Source organism: Phoca vitulina, unplaced genomic scaffold, assembly GCF_004348235.1.
Source record: "Phoca vitulina isolate PV1807 unplaced genomic scaffold, GSC_HSeal_1.0 scaffold108, whole genome shotgun sequence".
NCBI classification, from domain to species: Eukaryota; Metazoa; Chordata; class Mammalia; order Carnivora; family Phocidae; genus Phoca; species Phoca vitulina.
Genome location: NW_022589811.1, coordinates 1,498,473 through 1,516,587, shown reverse-complemented (window position 1 = coordinate 1,516,587; position 18,115 = coordinate 1,498,473). Strand labels below are relative to the sequence as shown.

The following is an 18,115-nucleotide window of genomic DNA, read 5'->3' as shown; positions in this document are numbered from 1 at the left end:
TGCTTGTTTTTTGTAAATGCTTTGCACTGACAGCTTGAACACATTGCTTCTGTTCAGATTCTCTCTTTTTCCAGCAATTTCAAAATTCCACTTCCTAGCTGCTGAACCAACGCCTCATGGGAGCTATTTCTATTTGCAGGCTGAGGGGGGGAAGGACCTACCCCACTGTCTTTGGGGAGTCAGCTCAATTTAATAAAAAACCCCAATAATGATAAAAGGACTAAAAACATTCCTGGCGCCCTGCACAGAGCTTGTGCTCCCAGCATCTCCGCCGGGACTGTGGGGTGGGGACATAGCTACTCCCCACTCTGCAGGGGGGACACTGAGACACAGAGGTGGAGAGGCTGGCTGCTCAGGGGATGAGTCCCCAGCCACAGCTTGGGCTCAGGGAGCCTGGCTCTGGAGCTCAGGCCCACTAGGCTTCCAATCAGTCCCAGCAGAAGTGAGCTGCCCGTCGTGTGGAGGCATTCAAGTGGCTGGAGTAAAAGGCGAGACTGCAGGTAGGGGCTCACCTTGGCCACCCAATAAGAAAACACACCCGATCACCTGCTAGGTCCTGGGCTGCGCGCTAAGCGCTGGTGAAGAGGTGAAGAAAGGGAGCTCACGTTTATTTAGCCCCAGACATCAGGCTCTGTATCTACTCGGGGTCACTCCTGTGCCTCCCCTGCGGGACCTGGAGCTACCTGAGGGCAGGGGCCCCCGGCGGCCGCCTCCCAGTGAACTGTCTGCTGAATGAATGAATGAGCCAGTGCACCGGGGGACCCGTTACCAGAGGAGCGGCAGCCCTAGGGTGGCGGGATCAGGAGCCCGGGAGGATTGTCACCCCGGGCAGCGCCTGGCCCTCCGGCCGCGATCGCGACGCCCCGCTTCCCGGGACGGGGGCCGAGCCCGCCCCTGCAGAGGCGGCGGGCGGCGGGGCGGGGGCCGCCGGGGGCGGTGCGCGGCGCTGGAACCTGAGCCGGGGGAGGAGAGTCGCGCCCGGCGGGCGGGCGCCGGCCGGCCGGGATTCAGGAAGCGCCGCGCCGTCGTGGAGGTGAGTGGGGCCTGGGCCCTCGGGGCAGGGATCCCGGGAGGGCCAGCCCAGCCGAGGTCCCCTCGCGCCCCTGGGGACGTCTCGGAGGCTCCGGAAGTCCCGGCCCGGGGCTCGGGAGGGAGGCGCGGGGTCCCGCCAGCTCCCGCCACCCCGCTGGGTGCCCTTGGGCCGGCCACCCCCCAACTCTGGGCTTCAGTTTTATCACCTGTGAAATGGGCGCGTCGAGGGCCTTGGGGGTCGTGGGTCTGCCGGACGGAGATCCCGGGGTCCCCGAGATCCAAGCCCAGGAACCAAAAGTTAGGAGCCCCTGCAGCCCACCTTGGGGGTATCCCCATTTTGGGGGGCTGAGATGGGGGGGTCCTGAGGTTTGCCTTCCACCACGCAGGAAGCAAGCAGGAGAGAATTCTTAAGTCTGGAACTTCCAAAGGCCACTTCTTAGTTAGCCTTCTTTAGGCCCAGAGATGGCTCTTCCTCCAAGACACAGGACAATCTTTCACCTCCAGCTCTGTCTCCAGAGAGAGACCTCCCACGCTCCACACTTGCCTGGAGATACCAACCACAGACATGCCCTCAGAGCTACCTACCACCCCCGCCTGGCCCAGCCCCAGCCTGGCCCTCCATCTGACCTCCCCATTTTGCAAATGAGAAAGCCGCTCAGGTCAGGGATGTAACCAAGTGGAATTTAAACCCAGGGCTGCCAGGGTCCAGAATGCTCCCTGCCTGATGCCCAGGGGGTGCCCTGGAAGTTACAGGGGAGGGGGTGTGCCTATGGGTGCTCTGGCTCAGCCTTCAAACCGGGCCTCTGCTGGGGCTGGGGACATGCGATGTCCTGTGTGAGCTTGTTCTGGGGACGCTAAGAACCACTGGAGGATTTTAGCTTTGCCACTTTATCTGGGGGGGCAAGGACAGGGGGCGACTCCATGACCACCAGTGAGGAAAGTGAAGAGGTGGTCTCTTTAGGGAGGTCAAGTAGAAGGGTCAGGTCCGGGTCATCTGCAGGGTTACAAGTGGGGCCTGTGTGGCCCCCGTTCCGCCTGCCCCCACTGCTGAGTGACTTTGGGTTAGTCCCTGAAATGGGGGTGGACTGAGGGCCACCCCAGGGCTGTGGTGAGGACAGATGGTTAGCACCAGCCTGTGTGGGTGGTTGCGCCCGAAAGGGCCTTCTTAATGGAAGAGGTGAAAAAAGGTAATTGGTCATTCCCTCATTTCTCTAGTTCATTCTGTTTGAATAACAGCGGGGACCCTTCTTTCCCACCTTTGTTGGTAAATTGGAGGCGGAGGGGCTCCCAAAATGAATGGCGGATGGCGCTCCTGGGCCAGTCAGGGTCAGGTGTGTAAGACCGAGGTGGGGTCCTTTGGCATGGAGTGTTCCTAGGTGTAGGGAATGAGCGCCTGAGGGCAAGGGGGTGATGGTGAGAGCTTCTGAGAAGGTGCCTGGGGCTCCCCGGGAGCAATCCAGAGCCTTACTGCTGGGGAGGCATCACGGGCGCCCCTGCCGCCTTACCTGATGGGGGCGGGGCCTCAGCCACTTCCTGCTGTGTCCAGCAAATCCTCCCCGAAAGCCCCCTGTGCCAGCCTCGGACCCCAGCCAGGCTCTAGCCTGTGGGCTGTGCCCCCGACAGCCGCCTCCCTGACACTGGGATTGCCGGCTGTGGCCTCCGGGCGGGCAGCACCCACGCCTGACCTGTGGGCCCCCCGGCAAGGTGAGCACGTGTGGTAGATGCTTGGCATATGTATGCTGTCGAATGGATGGGCGCCAGGAGAGAATGCTGTGGGGTGGGACAGCAGTCCAGGAAGGGATCAGGGAGGGCTTGATCAAGGTTGTGGGGGTGGGGGGAGCTTGAGCCACACCTTGAAGAGTAAAGGCAGACATAGGGGAAAGGGCATTCAGGTAAGGGGAAGGGCACTAGCAAAGACCTGACGACTACCTGTTGCCAGGTAGGTAAAACTAGACTTTGTAGAGCCAAGACATGGTTCCGTTGGTCTGGAATGTGTGGCGTGGACGGGAAGGGCAAGGGATCAGGCAGGCAGGGGCTAGGTCAGACCCAGAAGCCCTCAAGTCCAGGCTGGGAGGGACATGCCGGATGTGTGGTCTGGAAGGGTCCCTCTGGCTGCAGAGTGGGGGCCAGGCAGGGAGGCCGGTCTCCAGGCTGGGGAAGTCATCCAGGCAGGAGATGTGAGGCCTGGGATGGGGACTGGAGCGGGGTGGCTGCCAGGAGAGGTAGGAGGGAGAGGACCACTTGAGAATCGGCCTCACGGTCAGTAGTCAGTACCAGAAGGCTGGTCCAGGGCAGGTGCGCCGTCAATCTCTGCTGCACAGTGGAGTGACTGAACACGTCGTTTTGAGAGGGCCCGAGTCCTTTGAGCTCCTTCATCTGTCCCTTGGTGGGAGGGGGAGTTTGCATGAGTGGGCGTCTCGACCGCTCACAGGCCCCTGACTTGCTGTCTGCCTCAGTTTCCCCCATTTGACTCTGGGAAAAACACTCCGGGCCCCTCCCCAAATCCCTGGCTCCACTTCTTGTCACACACCAGATCTGGGGAGCCAAGGGAACATTGCACGCCAGTGGGCCCTCTGGAATGCTCCACATCACCCATTTGGAGTGGAATTCACCTGTTAAAGATTAATTCAGATCTCTCGAGATACTTACGGCCCTGGGCCCCGCAGCTGCTGCTCTGAGCACTGGGTGCAAGGTTCTGCCTGGCTTTAGCCAAGCCTGGGCTGCATTCGTAGTCCTTATGATGGTAGTGAGCATTTATCGAGCACTTCCCATGCGCCCGGCCCTGAGCCAAACACTCTTAGTACATTTGGATACAAAACTGTTATCGTCCCCATTTTTGAGAGGGAGGAACAGGGATCTGGGTAGTGAAGTCTCTTGCCCCAGGGCCTTTTAGCTGGGAAGGGGCAGAGCTGAGCTCTGAATTCCGTTTGCCTGATTCCAAAATCCATGCCCTTAACTTCCAAGGTGGCCTGTCCCCATTTGTCCTGACCCGGAGTCACGGGGAAGAGACTGCAGTGTAGGGAGAGAGAGAAGAACCTGGGTTGCTCAGGCAGGCCCTGCCTTAAATCCTAGGTCTGCTGCTTCCTCCCCAGGGAAGCTCAGGCAAGTCACCTGGCCTCTCTGAGCCTCAGTTTCCTTGTCTGTCAAATGGCGCTCCCAGTCCCCGCTTTGCCAAGACAGTCCGAGGCACACGGAGGGGGCCCCGCAGCACCGTCCTCTTCCTCACCCTGTTCCCCCGGAGTGCTCCTGGACATGCGTTCCTCCAGCTCATCCCTGGGGCGGCCTCTGAGAGCCCCTCCGTGCCAGGCAGGCGGGCGGAAGGTAGCAGGAGCAAGGCTAGACTTGCATTTGGAAAAAGGATGATGCCTTTTCAGCCGTGAGATATTTACGGGCATTGACTGAATGCCAGGAACCGTCAACGTTTCACACTTTGCTGATTGTTTAGTGGCTAGCCAATGTCTGTCACCTGATGCTCACCTAGATGATGTCACAGCCTTGGCCCCACTGGAGGTGGGCAGAGGCGGGAAGGCTGGATCTCATTTTATAGCTGGGGAAACTGAGTCTCCGAGGGAGAAATAACTTACTCAGGGCTCCTGGCAGAGCTGGATCCGGAAGCCGGATCTGAGTGACTCTGGTCCCCTTGGGTGGGTCCCTGAAGAGCTTCCACCTTGGACTTGCCCCTCTTGGAGTCTGACCCAGCTTGGTCCACAGTCCAGCTCTGCTGCTTGCTGCCATGTGACCTCAGGAGGTAGCTTAACCTCTCTGTTCCTGGGCCTGCCGCCTGGGCTTTGCAGGAGGTCAGAGCTCTGTCTGCTGGAGGGGGATTTGGGGGATTCTGGCCACTATTCTTGCCCCGGCCTGGACTCCCCCTGCCTGGGTTTCCCTTGGGTCCCGTGAATGGGCACGCTGGCTGAACAGGAATGAGGAAGAGAGGCCAGCCCCCTACTTTCACTATGACTCCGACTTCCTTCCTGCCGCTGAGCCCCTTGCTGATCATTGGCTTCCCCTTTCTGTCCTGAGCCCTGGGGCCACCGCTGGCTGTGTGACCCCCAAGTAGGTCACCGCACCTCTCTGACAAGTTTCTTCATTGGCGAGGGAGAGCCATAGGAAGCCCTCCATAAATGCTCCTGGGTCTGCTCCAGATGAGATCAGAGGATGGGAAAGGCCGCAGAAGGGGGAGGGCATACGGGGGACAGACAGGCAAGCCATTGACCAAATGGGAATACTCTTATTTTTCTTGGGGTGGTGAGTAACGGCTGCCTGCCCTGCCTGCCGCCCGCCCTGCCTCCCCCCTGCACAAAGGGCTCCTCAGTCTCCCGGGCGCCTGTTTTTCCCTGAGGGTGGAGTGGCCTGGGTTCCACCCACTGGCCGGGAGGGCTGACCACCTTCTGGGACGGCTCCTCATGTTTGTGTATGGAGGGGGGAGGCCGGACTTCCACCACATGCCCCGAGTGGGCCCCACAGGCTGGGGGGAGACCCCAGTGGGCAAGGGGCCAGTTGACCTCAGGCTGGGGACCCATCAGACCCTTCTGTCTCCCCTTGCAAAAGGGCTTGGGAATACTGGTAGACAGAGTGAATGAAGGAAGGAAGGAAGGAAGGAAGGAATGATTGAACAGACAGATCAACAAGGCAGGGGCATCAGAGGAAAGCACCTACTCAAATTCAGACTCCGGCTCGGAGACCAAGCGGGCTTGGGCAAGTGTCCTGGTCTCCTTGAGCCTCAATTTCCTCTTCTGCAAAATGGGTTCATGCTCGCTGTCGCCCTCACGGGGGGGTGTGGGTCTCACAGGTCAGAGAGCCCAGCACACAGTAGTTGCATAATAAATGACCTGTTAAAGGTTGGGAGAGAGAAAGGGGCGCCTGGGTGGCTCAGTTGTTAAGCATCTGCCTTCGGCTCAGGTCATGATCCCAGGGTCCTGGGATCGAGCCTGCATCAGGCTCCCTGCTCAGTGGGGGGCCTGCTTCCCCCTCTCCCACTCCCCCTGCTTGTATTCCCTCTCTCGCTGTGTCTCTCTCTGTCAAATAAATAAATAAAATCTTAAAAAAAAAAAGGTTGGGAGAGCGGAAGGAAGTTAGCTAGCGAGCCAGTTAGTGGGGCAAAGGTCCATTTGCGTCCAGGAGTTCATTCATCCATTCGGCGAGTGTATCTTGAGCAGCTACTAAGTGCCAGGCCGTGTTCTAGGCCCTGGGCACTCAGTGGCTGGAGCAGAAGAGTTCCCATCATGCCCCACACAGTCCGTGGGGCTGCACCTTAATGAGGCTCTGACGCCCACAATGACCAAGCAACCCAGCGGTGGGTGCTGCGCTTAGCTCCCTTTTAGAAACGAGGAAACGGAGACTCAGAGAGGTGAAGTGACCTGTCAGGGATCTCACAGCTACTAGGCAGCGGAGCCAAGATTCAAACCCCACATCTGTCTGTCCGCAGCGCCCCGGCTCCTCCCCACTGCGCCACCTGCCTGCTGAGCTCCCAGGGGTGCGGTGTTTAGAAGGGGGTGACCCTGGAGAGAGGGCTTCGGAGACCCCGAAGGGGTGAACCGACATGGGTTTCAAAGCAGATGGTTGGAACCCTAGCCACATTCCCTTCTCGTTGCGTTGTGACCTCGGCTGGGTCTCTTGTCTCTCTGAGCCTCAGGTGGTGCCCGCGTGACATGAGGACGATGATAATGCCCATCTCAGATGAGGGGCGAATGCAAAGGTGCTCAGTGCAGGGCAGGTGTTGGGTGGATAGCCACCCTCCTCCGTTCCCCCAGGACTTAGCTTACCCATCTGAGAATGGAGACAATAATGTCTGACTTCTGGAGTCATTACTTGGGTTAGGACAGAGAGAAGGTGATGTGTGGAATGTTCCAGTGAGGGCAGGCCCTGCTAATGGTGGGATTTCAGGCGCTGGCCTCAGCCACAATTTGAAGCCGTTAACTGTTGGCTTAGGCTGGTGGAGAGGTGGGCTGGGGCAGAGAGAGGATCTCAGACTGCTTTTTCTGCTGCTTCAGGCTTCCTTCCTGGGCTCCTGATGGACCCATTCACTCCCTGGGTATCTGCTCGCTCCTCTGACTTGGGTTAACCTCGGGCCTGTTGCATGTGGGAATGAGGTGGAGGGATGCCTGTATGGGTGGATGGGGGTCCTGTCCCCTCTGGGTCTCAGCCTCCCAGCCGGGAAATTGGGCCATGCCCATCCTGGCAGCCTCCCAGAGATGGCGAGAGAGGGACATGGGGGGTGAGAAAACTCTTTGGGAGGTAAGGTCTCCGAGCATGGTCACCGGTCCTGGCCTTGGAGCCAGGAAGTCTGGGTCCCAGCACCCAGTCCGCTGTGCCCTCTCTGGGCTTCATCTCTCCAGCTGTAAACAGAGGGCAGGTTAACAATCCCCCAAAAAGCAGCTACCACTTGTTGAGCACTTACTAGGTGCCAGGAACGGTCCCGAACTCTTGAATAATCTCATGCAATCTTCATACCAGCCCTCTGGGGCCTGAGCTGTCATTTTATTTTTTAATTTAAAGCTTGAATGTATGGTACAACAAATAATTCTAAAATTACTTGTTATTCTAAAAACAAATATGGGTGGAGGTAAATATTCCCCCCATTTTATAGATGAGGAAACTGAGGCCTAGAGTGAAGTGACTTGCTCAAAGCCACCCAGCCTGAGAGTGGCAGGTGGGGAACAGAACATTGGTCAAGCCGTCCCTGAGGCTAGAAAATCCTCTCTGGGAGTCTCTGGGGCTTGACTGTCCTCCAGGAGAGGGGCTGGGCCAGAGAGAAGGGGGTCCTGAGGTTTCGAGGGCTCCCTCCTCCTGGGCTGGAGCATTGGCCTGCGGCTGTGCTCTGATGGGAGGGGGTGAGGACATGGAAGGAGGCAGAGCCTCCTGAGACAGGGAGGGCCTCTGCTCTGGTTCAAGCCCTGTGTTGGACCCTTTACACCTGTTTAATCCTCAGGACATTCCCATGTTGTGCCAGGGAAACTGAGGCTCAGGGCAGGGAAGCCACTTGCCCAAGGTCACCAAGCCAGGAAGGGGTATTGAGATGTAGTTCACATACCACACAACTCACCCTTCCAAAGTGTGCAATTCAGTGGCGGTTTTTTTAGTGTATTCGGAGTTGGACAGACATTCCCACTATCTGGTTCCAGTGCATTTTCATCACCCCAAAAAGGAACCCCGGACCATTAGCAGTCACCATCCTCGTGCTCCCTCCCAGCCCCTGGCAACCACTAATCAGCTCTCTGTCTCTGTGCAGTTGCCTATTCTGGACATTTCTTGTAAATGGAATCCCACAGTGTGTGGCCTTTTGTGTCGCACGGGACATGCTCTTAAAAGCACTGAGCCACACCACCTCCTGGTGGCTCCCGCCCAGGCCTCGGGACCCTTGGAAGTGAATGGCTGCCCGGGAAAGCTCACAGGGGTATTTGTGCGCATGGTCGGAAGCCCTCCAGCCGAGGACCTGCAGGATGACCCAGCGAGTGACTGCAGTGGCCGCACCAGCCCCCCGTGGGGCCTGGTGAGTCACCCCGGCCTCGCCCCGCCTGGGTGGTGTGAGCTTGAGAGGGGCACTCTCCTGGGTGGGGGGGCGGGGGGACCTGACAGGACACTGGGGCTCTGTTTGCCCCGGACAGGCGGCCACTGTGCAGCAAACAGGAAGCGGGCTGGGCCGAGACCTGCTAGGTAAACACAGGCTGGCTGGGGAAGGTGCCTGGCATGGGTGATGCTCCCCGCTGCGCCGCCCGCGGGGGCCCTGGCAGGCCGGGGGCTTCACCTGGCCAAGGGGCTGAGCTCCCAGCCCGCTGGACCCAGCAGGGACTGCTCCGGGGTGGCTGTGGGTCCCAGGCTCTGGGCCCGGCCACTCACTCCGCCTTCCCGGGCAGGCATACCTTCTTGGTCCTCCGTCTGGTTGTTCATCTACCCTCTGATAATAATTAATAATAATAATAATAATAATAATAATAATACAGTGATACCGATGTTGCTAACAACAGCCAATCTTTATGGAGCGTGCATTCTCCTCCAGGTCCTGGGGTCAGTATTTCATACATTTATCTCATTTTTAGAAAAGATTTTATTTATTTATTTGACAGAGAGAGAGAGAGGGAGAGTGGCAAGCAGGGGGAGAGAGGGAAACGCAGGCCCCCCGCTAAGCAAGGAGGCCCACGTGGGGCTCGATCGCAGGACCCCAGGATCACGACCTGAGCCGAAGGCAGGTGCCCAACCGAGCCACTCAGGCCCCCTACATTTATCTCATTTAAGCCCACAGCAGTTCCCTGGGGTAGGTGCTCTGGCCGTCCACCATGTACGAGTGAGGAAACCAAGGCACAGGAAGGCCAGGTGACTTGTCCAGGGCCACCCAGCTGGTGAGCCGGCCATCTGCCTCGGGGGCCTGTGGTCCCCACCAGCCACCCAGCACCCCCTCCTCCACCCCCTGCCTCCACCCCTCCCTTCTGGAGTCCCCAGTCCTTGTAAAGTGTCTATTGAAGGCACAGGTTCTGGGGACCACACAAGTGTGACTCCTGCCCCCCCCCCCGGAGCTGGGCAACACTGTGAGTGACTCCGCCTCTCTGAGCCTCAGTTTCCTTACTGGGAAGGTGGGGGGCGTTGGACAGAGCTGGTGTTGTCTCTGCAGGATCCCTGTTTTTCTAACCCCTTCCCCACCCACACCGCCCTTCCAAGACTGACCTGGAATGACAGGTGCTCGCAGTCTTGTTTATTCCAGGGGACCGCAGGAAGTGGGGGAGGGGGGTGCAGATTGGGCACGGAGCCCCAGGATGGAGGGAGGAGGAAGTGCCTTGGGTCCATCTGGGAGCCCCACACCTCCCCCCAGGTCTACCTGCTTCCCACCCACCTACGCATTCCCCCTACCCCACTCACCCATCTTTTCTTCCTCCGCCTTCTTTGTCCCAGCGCCTCAGCCCTTGCTGTTCCCCAGCACCCCCTGAATTTTCTCGTCGGACCCTGCTGCCCCCATTCCAGCTGTCAGGCCCCAGTCCAGACGCCCTCCTCCTTGTAGCCGGTCCCTGTCCCCGTCGGGATTAGCGCTGCTTGCCCATACCTGGCATGGGTGTCACCCTCCCGGGGACTTCAGAGGGCCCCTGCCTTACAGTTCAAGAAAACGAATATTTACAGACGTCCCATTCTGCCCCAGCGCGGTGCTGGGAGCTGGGGAGATAACAGACACACTGTAGTCCCTCCCTCGTGGAACTAAGGCTCCAGAGAAGAGAGAAGGTGACTAAAGGAGTAATGTAAGTCAATGTACAAGCTTAATCACGGCAAGTGCTCTAAAGGGAGGTGCGTGTTGCTCTAAGAATGAACGAGGGAGCCGGTTGAGACTGGAGGTCAGGGAGGCTTTTCACAGGAGGTGCCTGTGAAGAGGGGACCCGAGCAAGGGAACCGAGCCAGGGGGAGGAAGTGGGGACAAGCCCTGGCAAAGGTCAAGAGGGGGATAAAGCCGTGTGCCCTCCCCCGACCCCAGACTCTTTTGTGAGGTTCCACTCTTTTATGCTTCCCTGGGTGCCCTGCAAAAAGGTGGCGCTCAACAGATGCCTGTCGGAGTGAATCGATCCCAGGAGGGAGGGAACAGGGAGGAACTAGCTCCCTGAGATTTGTCCCCCTGGGGTAGGGCAGCTCTGCACGCCCAAACTTGCCACGGGATTTAAGCAGCTTTCCTGGGTCATGGAATCAGGAGGATGGGATTTGACGGCTATGTGCCAGGGTTTCCATGAGATCAGGCAAAGCCACGGGCGGTGGTGAGGATGGGCCCCTTCTTCCACCCTCTGCATGAGGAGGGGGTGGGTGGAAGGTGCACGAGACCTCCACCCCGCGTTGGACCTGAGATTCTCAGAGAGAGGGGACCTGCTGTTCACTTAGGCTTGTAGTTCCCTGTTTATTGACTGCTTACTCTGTGCCAGGGGCTTGACTTGACTTGTACGATTCGCACAACGACCCAGTTAAGATCCCTATGGACGGGGGAGGAGAGCAAGGTGCAGAGAGGCTAAGTCACTTGCTCAAGCTCACGCAGCTCAAGAGCGGTGGGTCGGGGAGCCGACCCCCTGATCTGTCTGACCAAGATGCACACTCTTTCCATGCCCCACTAGCTCCCTCCAGGGGCCCCTCCAGGGGAGAGAGTGCGTTTGCCTGTCCCGACTGAGGCCCCCCGTCTGTCAGAGCAGAATGAGTGGCTTTTGGCTGCATTCCTGGCAATCCCAGGGCCTCTGTCGGGGCAGAGAGGGAGGTTTGGGGACCCTGGCTCAGCACAGTGTCTCCTCACCCTGCTAGGGACCTCTGCACCCCTTAACTCAGTCACTCCTGCGCCCCTCTGGCCTATACCGCTCTGAACACCCTGAACACCCCTGGACATGACTCTGCTTCTTGCTTTGTCCAGCCGTTTACTCTGTTCCCCACCAGAAGATCAGCCCCAGGCGGGCAGGGACTTTTCTCGGAGTCCCCTGTACCTGGCACGCTGAAGGTGCTCAGTAAACATTTGGTGAGTAAATAAATAGATGAGTGGTTTCTAATCCTGCTCCTTGGGCCCTGAGATTCAGATCCCCCTCCATTCATCCTGTCCAGCCACCCTCTGCGTGGACTGCAATCTGGTTTTTATGTTCAGAAGCTGTGCTCAGTGCTTAAAACACCGGGGGAAATCCACTGCTTTCAGGGACACCCAGCGTGTGGGGATGTCCCCACTTGGGCCCTGAGTGCCCTGATGCCATCCGGTGCTGCCCGCTGCGAAGGCCTTCCCGGGAGGATCGAGCCCCTGGGGGTTCCACACGGGGAAAGACACGGATAAACAGACACGACGTTCCCGCGCAGAGGCGGCCCACGAGGACTCTCAGCCCCTTCCGTCCCAAGCCTGGCATGGGTTTGGAACGTGTAATAGCAGCCTACAGGGCAAATTAGAACAGGGAGGGAACTCCTTCCCCGACCACAGAGGACAGGGTAGCGTTTGGGGGAAGAATTGTCACAGGGCACAGAGCCGGCCATGCACGTGTGTGTGTGCGTGTGTATGTGCTCCCTGGTGTGTACATGCTTGGGCGGTGTGGAAGGAGCGCAGGCTGAGGATCCAGAGGCCGTCGTCGTGGCCATTTGCTCCCTGGGTGGCCTCTGGGAGCCTCAGTTCCCTTAGCTGTAAAATGGGAGTGGGTGCCCAGCATGGTTGGCCGGGCTCTCCTGGGCTGCGGTTCTGCCCGTGCCTGTGCGTGGGGAGGAGGATGAGGAGGGCACACTGAGGATGACGACGGAAGCATTCATCTAGTGCTTAATTAGGTGCCCAAGAGACCCGTGATCTGCCTCATCTCACGGCAGCCCCACGGGCCAGATGCTGTCACCACAACCCTCCTTTGACAGGTAGGGAAACTGAGGCTCAGAGAGATTAGCATGGGCTGGTGGTGATAATCCTTAGCTCCCAGTGTTTGTGCAGCTTGAACAAGACACCGTAAGCGGTCAACGTGGTGCCTGGCAGCCAGGCCGGGCCCAGTCACCCGAGGGGTTATGGTAGCTCAAGTTCGGCAGCCAGCTGCTGGGATTTGGCTCCTGCCTCTGGTGCTATCCTGCTATGTGGCCTTGGCAAGTCACTTAGCCTCTCTGACCCTCAGGATCCTCATCTGTAACATGGGAATGAGAGCCTCCAGGGCAGGGTTTCTCAACCTCAACACAGTCGATGTTTTGGGCTGGACCAGTCCTGGTGGTGGGGACTCTCCTATGCATTGTCGTAATTTTTATTTCATCATAATTAAACACTAATAATGATCCCATATGCCTTGCCTAAGGCTATGAGCAAGGAGTGAGTGGCTGAGAGGAGATTTGAACCTGGGTTTGGCTGACTTTAGACCCCTTATCATGGAGCCCTCGGAAACCGTGGATGCCGTCTGGGTTGGGGTTCCTTAGGAGAGGGGGTACACGCATGGTGGGGGGCTGGGAGCTCTCCGAAGCCGGAGCTTTCCTCACTGGGTGCTCTAGTGGGGAAAGGGGTATGGTAATTGGGAGGGTGTTGACAGCAGAGGCATGTCCCCCAATGCCTCCCCTCCCCTCACCCCTAGGTCCTCAATGAGGTGGACAGGGCTGTGCCCTGGGAAGTGTTATCTTCCCCCTTGATGGCTGCACCCAATGGATACCTGTCCCTGCCTCAACATGCTCCCTATGCTTGCAGAACAAAGCCATCTGACATCCCCCAAGATCTCTAGGAGGAGGTGTGGTCACCCTGGTTTTACAAGGGGGGAAACTGAGGCCCAGAGACAGGAAGTGATTTGTCCAAGATCACACAGCTGCTGGTGTCCAGGGCCAAGATAGGAACCAAGTATATCTGATTTCAGCACCTGTGCTCCTAACCCTTCCTTCCTCCTTTGATTCGAATCATCGGCAGCCCCCAGTTTATTCCCAGGGTTGGCACGGGAAATGCCTGACCTCACTGAATTCTTCCTGCAAAGCTGTGAAAAGCTGCTGCCTTTGGACCCATTTTATTTATTTATTTATTTTTTTTTTTAAAGATTTTATTTATTTGACAGAGAGAAAGACAGCCAGAGAGGGAACACAAGCAGGGGGAGTGGGAGAGGGAGAAGCAGGCTTCCTGCGGAGCAGGGAGCCCGATGCGGGGCTCGATCCCAGGACCCTGGGATCATGACCTGAGCTGAAGGCAGATGCTTAGACTGAGCCACCCAGGCGCCCTGTACCCATTTTATTTTATCTTATTTCATTTAAAGATTTTATTTACTCATTTTTAGAGACAGAGAGCGAGGGGAGGGGCAGAGGGAAAAGGGAGAGGGACAAGCAGACTGCCCTCTGAGCACAGAGCCCGACACGGGGCTTGATCTCATGACCCTGAGATCATATCCTGAGCCGAAACCAAGAGCCAGATGCGTCACCAACTGAGCCACCCAGGCGCCCCTGCACCCATTTTAAAGGGGAGGAACCTGAGGCTCAGGGAGCTAAAGTAACTTTCCCAAGGTCACACTGCATGTCACTAGCAGCTGAGCCTAGAACCCAGGCCTGAATAACTCCAGAGTCCAGGCTCTCCCTCCCCACTGGGGCCCAGAGAAGGGCGAGTCCCCAGCCGGAACACTGACCCTCTGTAAGCCCCGCTGTACCCCCCAAGAGAGGCCTCTGGCGGTGCCCCCACCTCTCTGGCCTCAGCCTTCTCTCTTGGCAGTCACAAAACCAACAAGGCAGGAACCAGTGTTTATTCGCTCCACTGCTCATGTGTTGGTTTAGGAGAGGAAGAGCTAGAAAAGAGAGCTTTTCAGACATCTCCCTGCAGCCCGGGTGGGATGGCGAAAGTTCCAGGAAACTGGGCCTCAGTGCCCAGCCCCGCCCACCCAGCAGTGTGCCGCAGAGGGCCGAGGCCTGCCAGCCAGCCCGCGGGGCCTTGCTCCTCCCCGTCCTTGCTCCTGGTTAACCGCTGGGCCCAGAGCTAGGGAGACCTGGGTGCAAGTCCAGCTCTTCTCCCTAGAAACTGTGTGGCTGCCCCTCGTAAAGCTCCAGTCTCTCCATCTGAGAAACGGGAACAGATCATACCTCTGTCCGTGTGGCACCCTTCTAGGTGATGGGGACATGGGAGTAAATGGGACAGAGGCATCCCCTGCCTCCTGGTGCTCACGGCCCGGGAATGAACTAGTCCCGTGGACAGATGGTCAGGGAGGGCTTCCTGGAGGAAGGGACAGTTAAGCTGGGAACACAGGTGGGTAGGAGTTAGCCAGACCAACAGGGGAGGGAAGGGACCAGCAGCACTCGGCCTTGGGGAGCTGAGGTTTTGCACTGTGGCAAGTCAGCTATAGTTTTAGGAACTCAGTTTCCTCCTTCTCAAAAGGGGAGTCATAAGGATGGCGCTAGGAGAGCTGGAGGAACGCTGGCTCACACAGTGGGTTCGCGCCTGTTCTCTGAGCACCTGCTGGGCCCGGAGCCTGCGTTTAACGGTTATATCTTAGTCAGTGCTTCCCGTGCGCCAGGCGCTGCGCTGACCACGGGGATGCATGCTCTCCGCTTGGACGCCCCCATTTTACAGGTGAGAAAACCGAGGCTGTGAAATCAGCTTGCCCAATGCCACGCGGTTGCTGAGTGTGGAGCCCGGATTTGAACCCTGCTCTGTGGGGCTCCAAAGCTGGCCGGGTCGGGCAGGAGTAAGCCCCAGGCTCCAGGTTTGGGGTCCCAGGGGTGACTCTGAGGCCCTTCCTCCTCCAGCTAATGCCCAGGGTGGTTGGACCTGAGGCACATTTGCATTTCCAGGTCCCTAAAAGAGGTGCCTGTCACAGCCCTCGCCCGGGGCCGGCAGCCAACCACATCTGGGAGTGGTCACCGCGCACCCCTGTCATTACAACGGTGGCTTTGAAGCGCTGGCAGCAGTGCTGTTTGCCCACGTGGGAGGGGGCTTCCTGGACCCCCCACCTCCGGCCAGGCTCCGCCCGATGCCCCTCCCGTTCCCTTGCAGGCCGAGCAGCGCAGACGGGTCCCGGGCCGGCATGGCGGATCCCAACGAAGGTCCCCACACAGGGCCTGGGGAGGTGGCCGAGAGCCCCGGGGATGAGAGCGGCACCCCCGGCGGCGAGGCCTTCCCCCTCTCTTCGCTGGCCAACCTGTTTGAGGGGGAGGATGGTTCCCCTTCCCCCTCCCCAGCTGACGCGGGTCGCCCTGCCGGCCCGGGTGACGGGCGACCAAACCTGCGCATGAAGTTCCAGGGTGCCTTCCGCAAGGGAGTGCCCAACCCCATCGACCTCCTGGAGTCCACCCTGTATGAGTCCTCGGTGGTGCCTGGACCCAAGAAGGCACCCATGGACTCGCTCTTTGACTATGGCACCTATCGTCACCACCCCAGTGACAACAAGCGGTGGAGGAAGAAGGTCATCGAGTGAGTATTGCTGGCCGCCTGGCCGATAGTCTCCTCTGTGTCCAATCCATCCTCACCCATCTGTCCATCCGTTCACCTGTCTGTTCACCCACCTGTCCACTTTTCCATATACCTTTCTGTTCACCCATCTATCCATCCATCCACCGTCCATCCATCCACCATCTACCCATTCATTCATCCAGCCACCCGTCTTTCCACCTGCTCATCCACTTGTCCAATCCATCCGTCCATCATCCACTCATTCACATATCTCTCTACCCTTCTGTCCTCCTCGATCGCTCCAGCCATCCACCCACGAAAACCCCTACGGACCCCTCTCAGTCCTCTGTGTGTATCTGGAGGACAGTCTTGAGGTCGGGAGACGGCCCTCTGTTGCCTGATCCTTGCCTGTCCTCCTTGACGATCACAGACTCGTTTACGCCCTTGGATGAATCCCTTGCTTGGTCAGGAGCTATCTCCTTTCTTTATTCACTGAGTCACTGATGCATGTAGTGCGTGTTTCTCAAGCACCCCCCCAAGTGCCAGGCAGTGCGGTTGGCCCCGTGGCTCTGGGGGTAAGCCACACCAGATCCCGCTCCAACTGAGTTTAGACCCTGAGTAGCCTTCACTGGCACCTTCATTTTGGAGGGTGAGCCAGGTACTAAGCAAGTAAATAGACACGTGAACATACAGTTTGGGTTGGGGGAGGTGCTGAGGCAGAGAGAAGAGCTGATCCAGGAAAGGTAGTCCAGGAGGGCTTCTTGGAGGAGCCAGCATTTCAGTCCAACACTAAGGATGAGAAGGAGCGGCCACACGGGGTGAGGAAGGTGTTCCAGTGGAGGGACGTGCACGTACCAGGGCCCGAGGCTGGAAGGGCTGGGCATGCCCAGGGAACGAGGCCTTGTGGTCATCCACACGCTGCTGGACAATGTGCTTCCCATCTGCTCAGAGGACAGCAAAGCTCCCCAAGTGTCCAGGTTTGGGGTCCCAGGGGTGACTCTGAGGCCCTTCCTCCTCCAGCTAATGCCCAGGGTGGTTGGACCTGAGGCACATTTGCATTTCCAGGTCCCGAAAATGCAGGTCCTGCTGGAAGCTGATGGGCTCCATGCTCCCTTTCCCCTCCCTCAGAACCCCTCCTTCGAGCCCTCACTGCACCCCTACCCCAGACAGGGCTAGTAGTCCACAGGAGGAGCTGTGCAGGAACTGGGGCTGTGGCCATGAGTGGCTGAGGTCTTCAGAGACCCCGAACACCACCTAAGGAGGTATGGGGGGTGAGGGTGTTCTTTTCATTTCGTTTTTTGGCTCCAAGTTCATGATTCAGGAGCAGATAAAATGGGGGCTGCCCAGGTGCTCTCATTGGGGTTGTCGCAGTCTGCGCCCCGTCCTCAAGAGGGCGCCTCTTCCCCTGGCACCCCACCGCTGGAGGCCCTGCCCCAAGTGGGGAGTGTGGGGCCGGGGGCCGAGGAGGGAAGGAGAGCAGCTGTCCACGTCCCCTGGCCTGCTACCGGCTCTCTCTGCCCCTGCCACCCCTCCTGACTCAGTCTCCCCTCCCTCCCACCCAACGCTGTCAGTGTTCCCCCTCGGCTCCCCTCCGCTGTCCTCTGCTCCCTGCCTGTCTCTGTTTCTGTCTTTCTCTGCTCTACCCTCCGTTCATTTAACAGGTTCTTCCTGTGCTCCATATGCACCAGCGCTGGGTGGGTGGGGACATAACAGAGAGGATTCTAGCTGCTCCTGGCTATTTGTCTTAAAACCTAGCACACAGTAGATGCCCAAGTGGTGTTTGTCCAATGACAAAGGGAATATCCATTTTCTTCCTTACTTTGTCTCTCAGATTCCCCAGTCCCAGCCTCTGTGGGTCGAGTCCTTTCTCCATCTGCCTCTGTAGCATTTCTGCCCCCTGCACAGGCTCCAGACGTACAGTGGGTGCTAAATTAAGAGCCTCAATGTCAGCTAACGTGTGCTGTGTCCACTGTGTGGGGGGCCCTGAACCCAGCACCGGTGTGCATGGCCTCATTTGTCTCAAATGTTTGTTGAATGAATAAATCAGTGAATGAATGGCTGAATAAATGAATGAGTTGCTTTATCTTTTAGTCCAGCATTCCTCCTTTCTTTTCTCACTCTCTTTGTCTCTTTTAGTCTCTGGCTTAGTAAGTACTCAGTAACTGACAAATGGAAGAGTGTATGGGTGGATGGAGGGGGTGGATGGCAGGTGGTGGATGTCTGGTTGGGTAAGTGGGTAGATGGATGGATGGGTGGATGGGTGGGTGTGTGGATGGGTGGATGGATGGATGG

The 18,115-nt window shown here is 58.2% G+C and overlaps 1 protein-coding gene across 1 annotated transcript in view; it reads left to right on the top strand.

Annotated features, from left to right (window-relative positions):
- The first annotated feature begins 8,483 nt into the window (after positions 1-8,483).
- TRPV4 (transient receptor potential cation channel subfamily V member 4) overlaps positions 8,484-18,115 on the top strand; it is a 27,738-nt gene continuing 18,106 nt past the window's right edge. The window contains exons 1-2 of the mRNA XM_032398004.1: positions 8,484-8,521; positions 15,428-15,844. Coding sequence (XP_032253895.1) covers positions 15,459-15,844 — 386 coding nt within the window. The 5' untranslated portion in view covers positions 8,484-8,521; positions 15,428-15,458. The remainder of the gene's footprint in view (positions 8,522-15,427; positions 15,845-18,115) is intronic.